This window comes from Eucyclogobius newberryi, unplaced genomic scaffold (genome assembly GCF_026437365.1).
Source record: "Eucyclogobius newberryi isolate DKJ021-1_F unplaced genomic scaffold, fEucNew1.0.hap1 SCAF_10, whole genome shotgun sequence".
NCBI classification, from domain to species: domain Eukaryota; kingdom Metazoa; phylum Chordata; class Actinopteri; order Gobiiformes; family Gobiidae; genus Eucyclogobius; species Eucyclogobius newberryi.
The window spans coordinates 8,494,493-8,512,391 of NW_027315724.1; the positions used below are offsets into that span (position 1 = coordinate 8,494,493).

Consider the following 17,899-nt stretch of genomic DNA (forward strand, 5'->3'; position numbering starts at 1 on the left):
CTAGCACACCTCAAAACTCCACGGTTTTTCTTTCCATTTTCCACATAAGTGCCTCGATTCCAGGCGTATCAGCACATTTGGAAAAGTCAACATTTTCACTCCTAATATCTTAAGTCCATGTCCAGTCCGGCAGCATTTTACAAAAGAGCAATGGCAAGCACTCCATTTGCACTGATGTTTTATGAAAAAGTACGGCATATCATAATATCATATCATATATGCTATTTGAGGTTGTTGATCAATGATTGAACTGTTCATAAAAAATAAAGCTGCAACATAAATTCAACCAAGAAGTATTTCCTGTATTCCCTCGTGGTAAGCCAATACGTTTGGCTTCTCAAGACAACTCCCTTTTCCCCATCTTTCTTCCTGCTCTTTCTGCAACATCAAGCCTCTGCCTCATATCCCAAAAAAAAACTGCGTGTTTGTTGTCATGGTAACGGAGCACGGAGTTTGACAGATCACATGTGGCTCGGATTGATACGAAATCAGCCGCTTTCAACACAAATAAAGCCAGCAAACAGTTGAGGAGCTCATTCTGAGTCGTTTTGGATGTACCTTTTGTACACAGACGTCTGTAGATGCAGTTTTAAGACGTAAACACGGAAAACACGGCATGTGTGGCACTTCTGCGTAGGCCTGCACATGTCTGTGTCTTTAGCGTATAAAGCGTAGCTCCATGGCGTAACTACTACGTTCAAAAGGGCACTTTCTGGAGCGCCCCATAGTCGCTATTTTCCTATGGAGAAAACCATAGTGACGTAGTCACTTTGATTGGCTAAAAATCCCCATTGATTTTCTATGGGGCTCTGGGGTGCTTTTCAAACCGCCCCACGGGTACGTAGAAAAGTGACGCAGGCTGCGCCACGCAGCAGACCACACGGCGCGCAAACACAGTGTAGGGGAATGGAGATGGACATTCCACGGCCAGATAACAGAAAATCTCTCTTTGAACATTGGGGGTTTTTCGTTCTCCCTTTCTCCCTCACCGCAGGGGAGCCGCTGTGACTTTTCTGCTAACAGATCTTCTTCTCCCCACAGTCTTACAGGAAGACGCCCCGATGAACTATGTTTAACGTGATTATGCCATGAATGTTTGTCCGAATCAACTCCCTACACCGTATGTTTCACCTTGTGTTACATATTTTTCCACTGTTTAAGGTTTTATATTCCCAATGCTTTAACTCGAGCGCCCATCACAGGTGAAAGAAGATGTAAAATGTGTCTACCTCAAGAAATAATGTGCACAAACTGCCAAAAGTGTTTAACGTGTAAATGTTAAAACAGGGTTCAATGTTTTTGCCATTATTATTTACGTTACTCCAGTTTTATTTTCTCGGTCAGGAAAATGTTAAACAGGAAGTTTTCGCAGTAGCGCCCGCCCCTTTCGCTCCCAGCATGCCCTGCGGGCCAGGTATCAAAAGGACGCTCCAAGCTCTTGTTCGCTCTCTTGTTCGCTCTCTTGTTCTCTTCTTCTCATCCCCTTTGTCTTCTCTCCTGGAAGCTGTCTCCACGGACAGGCCTTTCACTTTTCCTTTGTCTCAACAAAATCCGTCCGTCACGTGGTCGACAAGGCCATGCCAGCCCTGGACTCTGAAACCACCTGAAACCACCTGGAACTACCTGGAACTACCTGGAACTACGCTTAAGTGCTAAACCGGACAGAGACTTTCTTTGCTACTTCGTTTCTTTTCTTTTTGAAGTAATCTACGCCGTTTACGTGGATCAGCGCTACGTCCTCATCTGAGTAAAGGCCGCGTGAGGAGCTAACATGCCGCTAAAGCGTTCTACCGCTTAGGAACTCTCGGATATCGCCTCCGTTGCCGCCGCCGCTTCAAGGAGGTCGCAGCACACCGCTCCACGCGACCCCTCGCTCCCCGGCGCAGCACACCGCTCCCCGGCGCCAAGGACCCTACAGCACGTCGCAGCCTCCTCCGCTCCACGCGACGCATCGCTCCCCGACCGCCGCCAGCTCCACGGCCGCCGTTCGCTTCACGAACCTTCGCCGCCACACCGCTCCACGCGACGCCTCGCTACGGACCTCGTCCGCGGACAAGGACCAGTCGGACCGAGTCTCTACAGAACCGTAAGCCGAGTCCATTGTGCGGTCCTCTTGTGGCGTGATTTGGGTAGAGCTCAGCTGTTCCTCCTCGCTTTAGCTTCTCACTTTCCCTCTTTTTGATATAGATTAGCATAGACACGTTTGGTTATCAAAGGCAAAACCCTGGTTTAACATTATCTGCATGAAATCTGCTGTTAAATCTGATATAACGTCACCTGTGATTTACCTGTGCGCATTTCTGCTCCGGTGTTTTGATTACCCTTTTGATAAATAAACTACGCGAAAGAGTTATTGACTATTGTTTGTTTGATTAGACTATGTGTAAGTCCCTGAATCGTGAAACACCCTTCAGACCTTTTTAACGAGCGCAATTAAGGACCGTATCTTAGCTCTTTGGGTTTAACCCTGGTGCCCCGTCTTGTCTCGTTTCTGCTAAGAAATCTTCCTTAATCATAAACTGAATACATGTAGTTTGAGACCCTACAACAGTATTCATCTATATATATATATATATATATATATATATATATATATGAATATATATATATATATATTATTTTACACATTTACACTAATAAGAATATAAGATATTTTTGAATAAATTATATTGTTTTTAGACACAAATAAATTGACGTAGTTGGCAGATTGACAGAGGGGGCGGCGCCCCAGCGCCCTTAATGGACCAGCCGCTACTGCCATTGATGCTACTACTAGGGACATTGCAACTATAAAACAACAGCAATAACAAAAACTACTACTACTACCAATACCACTACTACTACTACTACTTCTACTACTGCTACGACTACAACAACTACTACTATAACTCTATAACTACTAAGGGCTGACAGTGGCTCAGTGGTTAGAGCACTGGACAAGATATTTCACAGATGTTTCCTAGTATGCAGGGCCACTGCTAGCCATTTGGGTGCCCTAAGCAGAAATGCTCAGTGGTGCCCCTGCCTCCAACCCACTTGGAACGTGTAAACAAAAATGCGTGGGAGTTTAATGGCATTATGTTTAATAAATATTGCATGAATCACATTCCTAACGGGGGCCTGTGGGTTTTCAACAAAAATCATAATTTTCTGTATTCTTTTAGATGAAATATTAATAGCAGTAGCGTGCAGTGACTTCAAGCAGACCTGCGGTTTTCATCTATACTTAGTGGGTAATAGAAAATTTAAAAAAAATAAAAAGATGCAAGGACAGACTTGAACCTGGATCTCCCGCGTGACGGGCGAAACCCCTAACCTACTGAACTAAACTCCCATGATGGATTAAATAAGCTTACTTCACAGACCAATTGATTACACAAATTAGCATTCTATGTTGTTAAATGACTACATGTATTTCTAACACATCTTATCATTGGGAACATGAACAGAGCTTTAGGTACAAACAAAGACTTGTTTTGTTTGTAGAAATGTGGCGCTGCTGTTGCTTCACTTCTCCTCTGCACATGCTCAGTTAGGCACAACCTGCAATGATCCTTGATTCTCACACAGGTTTATTCAGCGTGGTTTGAGCATAGGACCATGAGTTTGAGGCTGCGTGGTCCTCAGAGCGCATGTGCAGACCTCTAAAAGAAGCTGCTGTCCACTCTGGGTCTAAAAGCTTATGTTAGAGAGCAGAGCATGAACGGGCCTCTGAACACGGCCACAGACTGAGCAGCTATAGGAAAAACAGAACCAAGCTTCCTGCGCAGTACTGCCCAGCAGCTTGTAGCGGACACTAAAAGACACCATGAGTTCAGCCAAGCTTCATCAGCAGAAGCTAAGGGGAAAACATGCTTATTTGGACATATTTTAGAACATTTCATATAGACGGGACACATGGTAATTTTAGATTTTACTGGCCAATCACTGATTGCCTTGATTGCCCTGACCACACGCCACTGATTAATAGCAACTCATTGCCTCTATAACCCTTCTCCTGCTCTTCTGCAGAAAAGATTGAGGCTCTAGAAAACACTAAAGTCTACAATCGACACTTTCTGGGGCATCTATGAAAACATGATTTAGACATTTGTAATAAGTTGAAGCACTTTGGCTTCGCACACACTGCGTGTCAGCTCCACAGAGCTGCGCAAGCTGGACGCATCGAGCATCTTGTTTCATTTCCTGTTTTTCACAGTTTCTAATTGAATATGAGGCCAATTTTCATCATCCATGACCATTTTGCTCCTTGTAGAATACATATGGGGATCAAAATTGTTCCCAGCTGCGACTCTATCTCAAACTTCTATGGAGCGAGAGCAGCAACAGTCGAGTCGTAGTTACCAGTAGTTTTGAATTAAAAAAAACTAGAGATTAAAAAAGAGAGTAGGCCTACTGTAGGCTCCCATTGCACTGCTGCACAAATAATCTATTATGAAATACAATCCAAACTGACAGGAACGTTATGTACATAAAGGGAGCGGTGGCACTGCTAGTATGAATGATTGGTTGTGATTGGATTTGTCAGTGTGCCCCAAGGCAGCTGTGGCTACAGTAGTAGTTTACCACCACCAGGTGTGAAAAGAAGGAATAATAAACTACAGTGACGGATTACCAGAATATCTAAGCAATGTCCTCAGAAGGTTTGTCTCCCATGACCCCTGCCTCTCTCCACTCATCATGCCACAACCTTTCTCCATTCATAAAGATAGCCAGCAAGCTGGAGCACACAGAAAGGCAGGGGCCCTTCACTACGGGGCCCCATGTGAAGGCCCCCACTGTCCCCTCACACCTGTCCCCTGGGTAATGATTCTCACATTATTACACATAGTAGGAAGTATACCGCCCACACACACTGACAGGCGAATCCATCACTGCAGGTCTGAGGGCCCCGGAGCCGCACGGCGCTAAAGATAAATGACAAAACAAGGGGCCGATGTGGGCAAAGTGCTCCGCTAATTCTGTTCTACGAGATTTATGAGGGGCTGCACGGGACATACATGAAGGAAAAATGCATATTTACAAGTGTTTGCGCATGAAGCGAAATGTGTCCCCACAAATGTTATTTATCAAAGCAGAGATCGAGACAAATGAGAACAGAGTGGTGAGACAGCTGTGTGTGATTGTGTGTGGTAAGGATTCAGATATTGATTAAATGTAATGTGTTAATCCACAAAAACTGCTGAGCAACTATTCTACATCACGTTTCTCGTTTGTCATATCTGTAGTTCAACCAAGGTAAGCTACACAGTTTTATAAAGCCACGTTTCAATTGGCCCAAAGATAAAAAAAAATATGTATGATGAACATTTTAGACTTATATTATACTTGATCTCAGGAATTCAGTAAACAGGAAACTATTTCCAGTCTATTTCACTGCATTTATTTCACTTCTTTGCACCACTATGTCACCGTTTAACGTCTCTTTGTGTAATGCATTGGCATAATAATAATGTTAGATGCATTATGCAATGGAAATAATATTTTGGGTCTTGATGTGACTGCTGTGTGTTGATAAACAGGAAACAGCTGTGGCTAAAATGTGCTAGCCTTGTTTTGCTAAGTCTATGGCAGGGGTGTCAAACTCATTTGGAACGCGGGCCGAATTTCGACGCTCAGGCTGGGTCGCGGGCCGAACATAACGTAAAACATAAAACTATTAAAAATATAAGAAATAAATAGCTTTATATAGCCTACGCTGTTTTGAAGCAATTACTGGATAGATTAAAAAAAAATTACAAAACTTTTGTTCTCATAAACTGAAACGTATTTAGAAAAACAAGTGTAATTTCACCAATATTGTGCTTCAGTTTATGTGCATCACAACTTCAGAGTTGATCTACAGTTCTACACAGAGATAAACATTTGACTTTATAACAAAATAAACTTCTCAAGATCTAAAAAATCTGTTAAATGTACTAACTAACATTTCCACGTCTGTGTAGTTATCTGTACATCTGAACTGACACACCACTAAACTTGCTCAAAAGTGCTTAAAGTGCACTTCTCCCTCGGCAGCTCACACAGCAGTGCAGCAGAGCCCCGTGGGGGAGGGGCGGCCATCGGCGGCATTGTGGGACACGTAGTTTTAGTGATAATTTTTTTTTTTTTTTTTTTTTTTTAAATATCAATTTGAAATGTTCGGCGGGCCAGATTAAAACGTCTGGCGGGCCAGATTTTGACACCTATGGTCTATGGGCTCAACATGTAAGTTAGCATCACTAGAAATACAGTGGTTTATCTCAAGTTCAAGTCTGCGTTTGGTGAGAATGATGATTATGTTTTGTATAAATCTGCTTTTTGCATTCTTGTTTTCACCTGAGTCTGAGTTCTACCTCATTCAATCGAGCCAGATCGCTTTGGTAGCTAGAGCTCTCATGGCCCCCTTTGGATCCCTGAAACAGGCCGGTACTGTTCACTTAAGACAGTGGAGATACTTCAGGACCATACTGATCCACTCCAAAGTGAACCAGTAGAAATGTGGCTCATATAAAGATTATAATACATCTTCATTGTCAAAATGTTTGTTTTGAGTTTTACTTGGCTATTTACTACTATACTTCATCCACGCTAGTTTTCAGGAGTGATCATGGAGTGGCCAAAGCGGTTGGTTCAATCCCTTCCCAGTTGTATGCTAGGACACATTTATCACCTTGACCCTGTATGTCCACAATCACTGTACAAAATCGAGAACTCTTGCACATGTGAATTGTTCAATGGTTCCTTGATGTAACAAAACTCAAATCAATGTACCAGTCTTCTTTCTTAACAACAATACTTTACAATCCTAATACACGCAGTGTACTCACCTCCCATTGCTCATGAGACCTCCATCCACTCTTTGGAAAGTCACTGCAAACACAAGAGATATGAAATGAATCGATATGCAACAGACATTTTCAATTCTTCAATACACTTTTGCTACAATGGGCAATGGAGCAAAATACATGTTATGTTCACAGTTGTTCGTGATAGTTGAAGGAGACAAAATTTTAGTATTTAGCATAAACATTAGAATCAGGTCAGCAGAATTAGCAATTGTTTTAATGTAGTTTATAAATATATCTGACTTTTCTGTCTTATTTTTTTCTTATTTTTTTTTCATTTCTTTCTAAAGTATTTTTTTTGTCCCTGTTCTTGAATAAAGGTTTTGCTCCTCAATAGATGTATTGTAAAATTAGCTCTTGGAGACAAAATTAGCTGTATGCTGTCTGAATCTAAGCTTTTTTTTTTAATTCAAAGACAGATAGGCACTTTAAGTGAGTGTTTATTTCCTTTAGTTGTTAGCATTAGCCTGCAAATTATGAATAATCAAGAGGGTTTGGGCTGGTACCACTGACCACATTTAGGTCCAAACTTTGTTAAAAGTGATTGTTAGGTGTTTAAACTCTTTTTATTTATTTTGTATTAATTACCATGTAAAGCTGGCATATTAGCTAAAGGCTAACTAAATTTAAGTACGTACTTCTGGTAAGAATCTAGTGCAGATATAGATAATTTAACGTCTATGAATGTTTTGTAATTCGAGAAGCAGTAAGTGAGTGCTAGTTCTTTGTTAGCCTCACTGACAGAAAAACTCCACTCTGGTCTCTGAAAGTTGTGAAATGCAAAATGAAAGTAAAAGAAAATATTTGGACAACGGACTCCCTATTGCGGATTTTGATCTCTTAAAGGCGCAGTGGACGATTTTTCGGCGATTTGAGAACCTAGGTGGAAGTGCGCATGCGCACTCCCCCATGCAGACTGATGCAACACACACGTGTGTTTGTTTATTAGCGCGACGGATCACATCGCATCGCTCGTCTCCCGTAGATTTCCGTCTCCTTCTGAGTCAGCTCGAACTGTCTTTCTCCGTCTTCATTTTGTTCCGTTCACTGAGGGAACTATATTATGACAGATCAATGCGCTTAGACACGCGGAACCATGCTGCTCTCGGGGGACGAGCCGCACGCGGCTGCAGGTGACCGTTAGGTGCGTTTTATGATTGATACGTGGCAGGACTAATCGGCAGTCCACGCCACGAGGAAATAAGACTCAGATTTGTGCCAAAAAAATCGCCCATTCGACCTTTAGTTTGGATTTTATTTATTTCATTAGAATGAATCACAAAATAGCAATGCATTAAAGCAACAACAAAGCACATTTTGTCTTGTCTCAAAATGGCCTCACGTTGATCTCTTTGCATAAGCTGATCTGTCTCCTGCTCTCCAAGGACAGCGCTGCGACTTGACGAAGCCAAACTGGTTTCATCTGGAGGTTAATATCAGATTTGTGATAAAACGCAGGGCCGGGATGATTAGAGCAGACACAGGCTCATATATCATGTGAAGTGTGGGAGTGTGGGAGAGAGAGAGAAAGAGAGGGTCACTGATGCGCAGATAAACAGGTGCAGTTTGTCACACAGAGGAAAACTGAAGGAGGAGAGAGAAAGGAGTCTGCATGAAGCCGCAATGGTGACCGTGCACAATGTGAACATGTTATACAGTATAAAGGAGTCGTGGATTACATAGGGCTAAAAGGAGACACGTTCTGCTTTTTACATATTGTACTGAGCTATAACAAAAGTAGATAATCATTTTGCATTTTGTTTGTTGTAAACCGCAATATTAAGTTTCTCGAAAGAAAAGAGTCAAGCGATGACTGAGGCTGGTATAAGACGGAGGCGTGGTCCTGCTCATGAAGCTCAGTTAACATATTAACTTTATTTATAAAATGTTTAACTCTATTTATAAAGTGTAACAAATATGTCTTATGTGTGGATGAAAAGTTGCTGTGAATCAAAAGCATGCGTGTGGACACAGACTCAAAGTGCCGGGGGCCCGTGATGACAGGGCTACATGAAGCCTGTGGAGAACATCAGAGGAACATGGAAAAACCAGCAGGAGGTGGGAAAAGCCCTCCACACATTCCATACAGAGACAACGAGGAGGCGACGAGAGGACAGGAGCTGAGACAAGAGCTCATTCGACTTGTAGAGGGCATTTGACTCTAACTTTATATAACCTTCATTTTCTGTTTGATTCCATATTTTTGTTTTGATCGTGCTGCGATGTCAGTGTATGTGCATTCCCTAGCAGGGCTGGTGTAACCCCTCATTTGTCCAGGAGTAGAAAAGGTTTCGAAGGTAGTCATCTGCACAAAGGCAGTCATCAAATAGTCATCAATATGCTCAGTTAATAAGAACATTTAGATTTTAAAAATGTAGACTGTGCTTAAAACAATTTGTAATGCTAACAACCAAACTAAATTGACAATTTAGGCCCAAATAATGCCAAAACAATAGCTAGCAGCTGCAGGCGCGTTTTAGCCTTTAGCCAAACTGTAGCTAACGTTCTTTCTCTTTGTTCCCCAGTATCTGCCTGACTCCAGCCCAGACGGAGCATGTTTTGTGAGGTGGAGCTCTCCGCTGTGGCCCCTCTGAAGTCCATATCTCCACACTGGCACATGTTGGAGCACTTTGAAGCTAGATGGACGGACACGCCGCTCACTAACGTGCTGGAGATAAGCCCTGGCTGTAGTGAACACAGATGAATCCTCTTTAAAAAGCATGTCGTGGCGCTGCTGTGAGGGAGAGCTGCCTGCTTCAGAATACGGATGTTCAAATGGAGACGCATATTTGGAGTCACATTTCACAAATGAGTATACATACAAATATAATACTTGACTTTGCAATGCATGGAGTTAAATGATTTAAAGAGGCACTGTGTAACTTTTCTGGTTTTTGCTTGTAACTATGGAGATGTCATTGCTTTGTTTGGAATGTTCCACAGCATTGCATTAAACTTAATCTCTATGGGGACAAGTACAATGAAATGAATGCTAGTAGAGGATGTGATGCCTTTGTTCAGAGTCACAAACATATCACTTTTATTGTTCTTTTATTGAAAGTTTTACATTTCTTTAATTTTACAGAAGATTAATCTATTTTCTGATGGCGGTGTTCTCTCAAGTTATTTCTATTGTAATACATTGTTTTGTCTTGCTGGGGTCGACTTGATGAACGCCTCTTTTTTAACTGTGAAATGAGCCAAACACTGCTTGTGTTTGAGTCTAAACCGCTCTGAGGAGAGTTACAAATGAATCACACTCTGGATCAATAAAGTTTTCTGAATCTGAATACTGTGAAACTACATTACTACCCACAGTACCACAACTGCTGCTACTATTGCATTTGAAAATGTGAAAATTATTTTTCCCATAAATACATTTCCCAAAAATATCGTTTTTGACGGTCCATTCTGAGTCTGGGACAATGACTTCCAACAGCAGTATTTATTCACCAATCGGCTTATCTCTGAAAGAAACAGCTGCTGCTGCCACGCCGCAATTAGAACCAAAGAATCGGAACTGAAGAATGGTAGAAATAGATGAGCCGAGAAGGATGAGACACTGACAAACAAACACCAACCGATACGACACATTAGAACCCAAAAAATTAAGAAAGTGGGACAATAAAAAGTACGTTTTAAGATTTTTTTTTCCCAAAGCATGATATAGAGGTACAGCTCATAACCAATACTATCGTCTGCAAAATTGTAATATATTCTTGATTTTTTCTTTACATTATAGACATTTGTAGCATTTCTTTTAGTATATCTAGGCCTTCTGATATGAAAATTAACATAAATGTTTGATTGTATTATTTATAGATGAACCAATATTTTGGATGGGCGAGTTTCGCATGCCGATGTTTACACTTTTGGGCCATTAGCTTAAAAATATTCAGCATTTCCATTAATTACTTCCATTAATATCTAGGGTTGTTTTAAGAGTTTAGTGCAATGTGCAAATCTTACAGATGTACAGAAATAGATCAACAAATGCATCTGACAGTTCAAGATGGACGTAATGGTCATAGGTGTGTAGATCATGCTTTGAGATTCAGAAAAAAGGTATGAGCAAGTTTGATGAGCCAATAAAACGACTAGTTGATGATTTTTGCTACAGCCATGCCCCCTGACACTGACACTACAGAATCTTAGCACAGAGCGAGTGGAGAGGGTGGAATGGGTCTACGGACAGGAAAGCGAGGAGGCGGCTCAAGCCAACAGTACCTGCAGGGGTGAAGGTGAAGGACTGAACTGCAAAACAAGAAGACAAAGGTGCAGTGTTAAGCTACGTACAGACCGCAGACGCCTAAACGCGGAGTTTAGGCGTCTGGAAGGAAGGAGTACACGTGAGGACCATGGGTGAGCTGCTGCATGGGTGAGGTAAAGGGTGGAGAAGGGGCAAAGGGGTAACTGGGAAAGCCAAGACAACGCAAAATAATATTAAACGACACATATTATGTTTTTCAGGTACTTAATATTGAACTCTAACATCAACATAACATCGTTGCAAACTGAAATTATGTTCTAAAACGTCTATGTAAAAGAAACAAGTCCATTGACTTGCAGAACTAATAAGTCCAGCCTCTTCATTGTGACTTTTCACTGTAACAAGCAGCAGAATGTTATTTACATGTTTTTAAAAGTGGCTAAGTGACATTTTAGAACTCTACATGCGTCACTCAGAGCCTCTTTTTTTCTTCAAATAATCACAACTAAGTACAGGGAAGTGGGCGGGGATTGGGGATGAGTGAGCAATCGAGCCTCAGCTGTAGGACAATTCAGGATTATTCAAACATGCAGGAATCAATGAAAATACAAATATGAGTAAACTAATGATGATGAAACACCTTTTGTAACAAGGTTAAAAGCTCATTAAAGTTGATTTTGCATTTTTGTATCATACAAAAAATACCTAGAGTTGGATTTAACTGAATTCACATTTGTTTCATTAACCCAGTTTTTAGTTTGATTGTGACGTCGGCGGTAGAAATCCAATGGTGTCCTGTAATGTTTTAGAGTTCATAAACCATTCCAGAGCATTTCTACCGTCAAATCACATTATTACAACTGCATACTTTCATTAGCATGCCGGATCCCGTTGTTTAATGGCTAGCTTTTTTCCCCATAGTTATTCCCATTGCTGCCCGAAGATCAAGTCCTGATGAGGGAAGGCAGATGAATGGAAAGTAATGTGTGCTTTCAATAGATTCTTAAACACGTGATGCCAAAGCAAAGGTAATTAAAGGAAGGACAAACAATACAAATAATGCATACTATGTGTCACTTAATTCCATAATCCTAAAACCAAAACATTGTGAATATACATTTGGAAAAGAGCACCAGTTCACAAAGGCATCAAGCAATTAAAAGAAAAGACAATTCAAAGATCTCACATATTCAGATGAGCCACTATGAGAAAGTAACTAAAATATGTTGGACAAAAATAATTACATAGATCGAATCAATTGGATTTCCCCAAACTCGGTTCAGAGGACATGTGGACTGGAGGACTCGTGATTTGACTGGAATGGCTCTCACAGACGCCGGGGTCAGCGTGTGGGAGGAGGACCGGGCTAACGATGCCTTCACTGACCATCGGGAGATTCTGGCAAAGCGCTGCGTTCACTTGACCATCGGAGGAGTCGGCGCCCAGGGCTGTTCCAACACTGTGGGCGGAGCTGCCAAAGAGCTCCAGCTCGTCTGATGCCATTCACTCTGACGGGAGCAACTGTTTTGTGTGCAGTATACAGTGAAGGCATCAACTATCGAAGCTTTTTTAGTGTTATAATCTACACCAAACAGCCACGTTTTGACTCACCCTGAGCTCCCAGACCAAAACAAATACTTTCTTCATGAATAAAATCGAAATTCTACCGTTTGCAGTTTATCCTCAGCTTTTTCTGCATTTATTTAACATTTCTGCGCTTCTACATCACAGTTTAACCTCTCTTATTGTAATGCATTTGGTTTGGATAATGTTAGATGCATTATGAACTGGATTTTTCTGGATTTCTGATCAATGGCGCAGGTGCCGTGCATTGAAAAACAGGAAACAGCTGTTGATAACGTGCGGCGGGTTTGTTTTGCTAAGACATAAAAGTTATCATCATTGGATAAAAGTGCGGTTTATCACATGATCAAGTCAGCGTGTGGTGGTTTCGCCGCTCTGTACTCACCTGCGTAGTTGCTCATGCCCTTCCTCTTCTTCCTCCTCCAGTAGAGCCAGATGCTGAAGCCCATGAGGATGACCCAGCAGGCCCCTCCGATGCCCGCAATGAAGGCCGGCTGCTTCACCACGTCCGTGATCTGCTCCGTGATGCTGTTGTTCCGGTTCCCATGGATGAACACGTCTCGAAACTCTTTACCTGAAATAACACCACAGCCATTATGAAAAAGTAGACAGTTTTGACATTGGTATTTTTGAAAGCTACTAATAACTGTGTGTAACAAAAGGTATGGAAATAAAACTGTCTTAAGCCCTATTTTGGGGATTTGTTGAGACCTTCTAAAAATTGCGAAGATTGTTTGTGTTTCTAGTCCTGTGCAAATTGTCCGTGTCAGTGACAATGTTTTTATGTAGTAAATTATATACTACATATATACCGCAAACTCAGAGGTCCTCTGGAATGAAAAGAAAGAGAGCCTATGACAGTTTCATAACTATGACCGTGTAGATGTCATTATAATTGCTGATCATAATATCCCTCATCTGCCTGAAGAGTGGGCCCAGCTCGCCTCCGACGGTCCCTCATCTGCCTGAAGAGTGGGTCCAGCTCGACTCAGACGGTCCCTCATCTGCCTGAAGAGTGGGTCCAGCTCGCCTCAGACGGTCCCTCTTCTGCCTGAAGAGTGGGTCCAGCTCGCCTCCGACGGTCCCTCTTCTGCCTGAAGAGTGGGTCCAGCTCGCCTCAGACGGTCCCTCTTCTGCCTGAAGAGTGGGTCCAGCTCGCCTCCGACGGTCCCTCATCTGCCTGAAGAGTGGGTCCAGCTCGCCTCAGTCGGTCCCTCATCTGCCTGAAGAGTGGGTCCAGCTCGACTCAGTCGGTCCCTCATCTGCCTGAAGAGTGGGTCCAGCTCGACTCAGACGGTCCCTCTTCTGCCTGAAGAGTGGGTCCAGCTTGACTCAGACGGTCCCTCATCTGCCTGAAGAGTGGGTCCAGCTCGCCTCAGTCGGTCCCTCATCTGCCTGAAGAGTGGGTCCAGCTCCAGTCTCCCTCGTGTTTGTCTGTCCGTCTGTGAGAGTCGGATCTCTCCTTCACTGGAACTCCTCCAGGTTTCTACGCTTTTTTCCCAAAGAGGTTTTTTTTTGTAGTTTTTCCTGGCCGAGAAGGAGAGTCTAAGGACAGAGGACCCTGGGACATCGTCCCTCGCCACCACAGACATTGTCTGACTCCATCGCCACCACAGACATTGTTGATTCATTTCTCCCTGTGGCCCTCAGAGGCAACTGTTGTTGTGATTTTGGGCCTTACAAAAATAAATTGATTTGATTTGATTTGATGATTTGATTTAATGTGGTGAGGAACGTTTGGCTCTACAGTAAAGGTACTGAACAAAGACCCACCTAAAATAGAAGCAGCGACATGAAAGAATAAAAAGGTTCTTAAATATTAGAGTCCGCCACTTTCAGAATAAAGTCCTTAAAAATAAGTCAATTACTGACATTGCTTATCATGTGATGTAAAAAATTCTCTTTTATAGACATCCCTAGGTAAAACTAATCAAGTCCAAATAGAGTTTTAATTAGTAAATTTTACTGAAAAAAGTAATTCTAATAGCCTATGGATCGATAATGCACAAGGCCAATATTGGATTTGGATATAGCTTCATATTACATTCAAGATACAAGATAAAATCATAACCATGACAAAACCAAGACAAATTTCCCCATGGGGACAATAAAATATGAGTATAAAATAAAAGGACGGATGTGTTATGTTTTCGTAAAATCTTCTATCTAACCATATCCATAGCGTAATTATGGTTAAATAATTACACTATGGTATTTCCATCTTGTTATGATTATATCACTGTGCTGAAAAGTTGTAATACATCCAAAAACAAGTTCTTAAGTTCTTTTACTGGTAAATATGATGTAAAGAGCAGTGCATTGCTCACCTCTGTGGACACCAGTCTGATCTTTTTTCTTTATTGCACAGCTCAAAACTATTGACCAAAACACGTCGAAGCACTAAAGTCCACAGACGCCAAAAGTCTATATCCTATGTTCTCTCGAAAGAAAACCTCTCTGTTTACTGCTGAGAAATAAAACAAAAAACAGCCTTTGTGAGATGAAGACTCTGCCCTGTATTGATCCATATGCGCGGTTTGAACAGACAGCTCGCACTGCATCACTCCACCGCACTGGCCGTTCCCACACTCACAAGCCAAAAGAAAAACAGCTGTAAAGTTCATAAAAACAGACTTAATATGCAGCGCGCACGCCGACCATAATCCTACCCGTCAGCGTTGTGTATCATTTGTATAGAGGGAGACACGCCCTCTCTCTAACCACTCATCTGCGCTCCAAGCCTTTACATTGTACGGATAAGGCTTCTGTGTAACCGCTTAGCTAGTGAGTAAGATAGCTAAACCTTGCATATATGAATATACTTTAGATCCTACAGGTCGCATACAATTTGCCCGGTTTACCGAATATCCTTAACTTGGATTTAAAGGTAATTTGAAACAGATTTTTTTTTTTTAATTAAAATGTATTTTTTACTGACTTAATGCATTACGAGCATCCTAAATATTCACAGCACTGAGTATCCATGGGTTTCAGTAACGTGACTTAATATTTGTCACCGCCTCTTGAAGACATCACTGCATGCAGTTGCCGTTTTCCTAGACTTTTTTTTGACACATCCCACAGTGAACATGCAACTTTCGTCCCTTAGATAGCAGTAGTAATGAGTGTGTGACGTAACGTAATGTAACTAACATTAGCATGCTAACAGTACACACTAAGACCTTTACTTTATTACATAAAAAACATATGGTTCAGCTCCTTTAATATTAATAGTGCTGATGTTAATTATAGTTTAAATGGTCTATTTCTGTCAAACAGAGTTAAACAATTCATGTTATATTCTAATTACAGTTTATAAGCGCTTGCTTTCAGAAGCGAGGGCTAGTTTTGCTGTCATGGTAAAGCGAACCACTACTAGCATGCTAACAGCGCCGTTCCTGGTTTTTGGAGAATAAAACGCTCTATATTTAGATGCAGACAGGGCCCAGTGGCTCATTTTGAAGAGATTAGAAAAAAAAATTAAAAAAATAGCCTCTTTAATATTATTTTTTTATCAGATCAGTCATGGATTTTACATGTTCATTTCTGGCTACAAGATGTCCTGTTTCCCCACTCACTGTTGTTTCGCTAATAACAGTGTAATTGTTTATTCAGATTTTGCTAGAACACTTTTCAAAATCATGTGATCTGCATATTGATTTGGCCTTATGTTTCAATCTATAAAGACTTTCTTACTTCCTGCCTGTCACTGTCACCCAATCACCACCTGCTATGTCTACCTATCCACCAATCACATCTTCCAATGCACTTTCTCTCCCCTCCTTCCTCTCCTCTCTCTCCACATCCACAAACATGGCGACTTGAGGCTGCCTCAGGTGGATTATGGGACGCGGGGGAAATAACAGCATGCCGCAGGCCAAACCATCCGTTCTGGGTCAAATCAGACTCAGACCGACACAGCACTCATAAATCAAAAAGGGAAAACACACATCAAAATATGGTTTGTGAAATGACATATGCTTGATAACTCGTGCCTCTAAGCTTTCCTCTATGCCTCACTTTGCCATTTGTTTTCATGAGTAATACTTGGACTGAGCAAACATGGACAATGGAAAACAACAAAAAAACAAAAACAATTAAATCCTACATCCTTATATAACCATTTATCTATCACTGTACCATAAATACAGTGATCTGGTAGAAAACAGCAACAGATCATAAAAGCATTGAAAAAAATAAAGCTGATGATTATACAGTAAAAGCTACCAGCCCAAACATTTTGGATTATTATCCATTAATTAATTTTGGGGACTAATGCTAACGGTTACTTCAAAGCTTCCCAGACTGGCCGAGTTGCTGAGAGTTGGCCGAGATCTATAGCAGTGCAAACACAGTGTCTACTATATTAGAAGTCTATGGTGTCACCTGCTTGTCTTGTTATGCCATACTGTGTAGACTATTTCAGCAACATCATCTCCATGGAGACAAGAAAGTGGTCCTCAACCCAGAGACATTGTCGCCACCGAGCTTTGTTCTTACCAATGACAATGGTCTGAGGCTCGCTCTTGACCCCCACCCCAGCGCTGGTGCTGGCTGCCACCTCCACCTTGTAGACCAGACCCATCTGCAGCCCACCCACCACCACCGAGCGAATGGCGGCGTCCACCGTCTTGTTCACATGGAAGCGCGTCTCGTTGCCCAGGCACCAGATCTACACCAAGGCACAGACAGGAGGAAGGTTAGGGTGGATTAGGGTTGCCAACCTCTATATGCTTGTATTTTAAATAGTTTACAGGTAGAAGAATTCACAAAGAGGCTGACAGACCTTGTACTCTTGGATGATCCCGTTCTGGTGGTCTGGAAGAGGAGGGTCCCAGGAGATGCTGATGGAGGTGCTGTTCTGGCTGCCCACAGTCAGGACTGTGACCTGCTGAGGAGGAGCACTGGGGGCTGGACGAGGAGACACAGGAGAAGAAATGCATTTATAATCTAATGTCATCATGATGACACACTGCTCCAACACCGACCTATTTGGAAACTAAAAAGCACTGTTTTAAAAAGGTGAAAACCCAAAGTAGTTTTTTTTTTTTCAATTCAATTAATTTTTGTAATGCCCGAAATCTCAACAGTGGTTCTCATTTATTAACAGATTAACATAGTTCATAGGGAATTGGCCATGTCCCAGCATCCCGTGGGATTCATGTTTCCCACTTTGTAGCAGTGCACAGTTATTTCTCACTTTCCTAGTGGAATTCAAGCGTCCTAATAATTGTTCATTCATTCATATGATGAGTTCATAAGTGTTCTTCACAACTTT

General features: G+C 41.8%; 1 protein-coding gene across 5 annotated transcripts in view; it reads right to left on the reverse strand.

Moving 5' to 3' along the window:
- robo2 (roundabout, axon guidance receptor, homolog 2 (Drosophila)) overlaps window positions 1-17,899 on the reverse strand; it is a 614,701-nt gene that overhangs the window by 41,134 nt on the left and 555,668 nt on the right. For 3 of the 5 annotated variants that reach the window (XM_072460462.1, XM_072460445.1, XM_072460453.1), the window contains exons 15-19: window positions 17,408-17,532; window positions 17,122-17,293; window positions 13,007-13,195; window positions 11,055-11,081; window positions 6,810-6,852 (exon numbers count right to left, since the gene is read on the reverse strand). In XM_072460462.1, coding sequence (XP_072316563.1) covers window positions 6,810-6,852; window positions 11,055-11,081; window positions 13,007-13,195; window positions 17,122-17,293; window positions 17,408-17,532 — 556 coding nt within the window. The remainder of the gene's footprint in view (window positions 1-6,809; window positions 6,853-11,054; window positions 11,082-13,006; window positions 13,196-17,121; window positions 17,294-17,407; window positions 17,533-17,899) is intronic. The other 2 variants (XM_072460480.1, XM_072460471.1) reach the window with 1 other exon arrangement.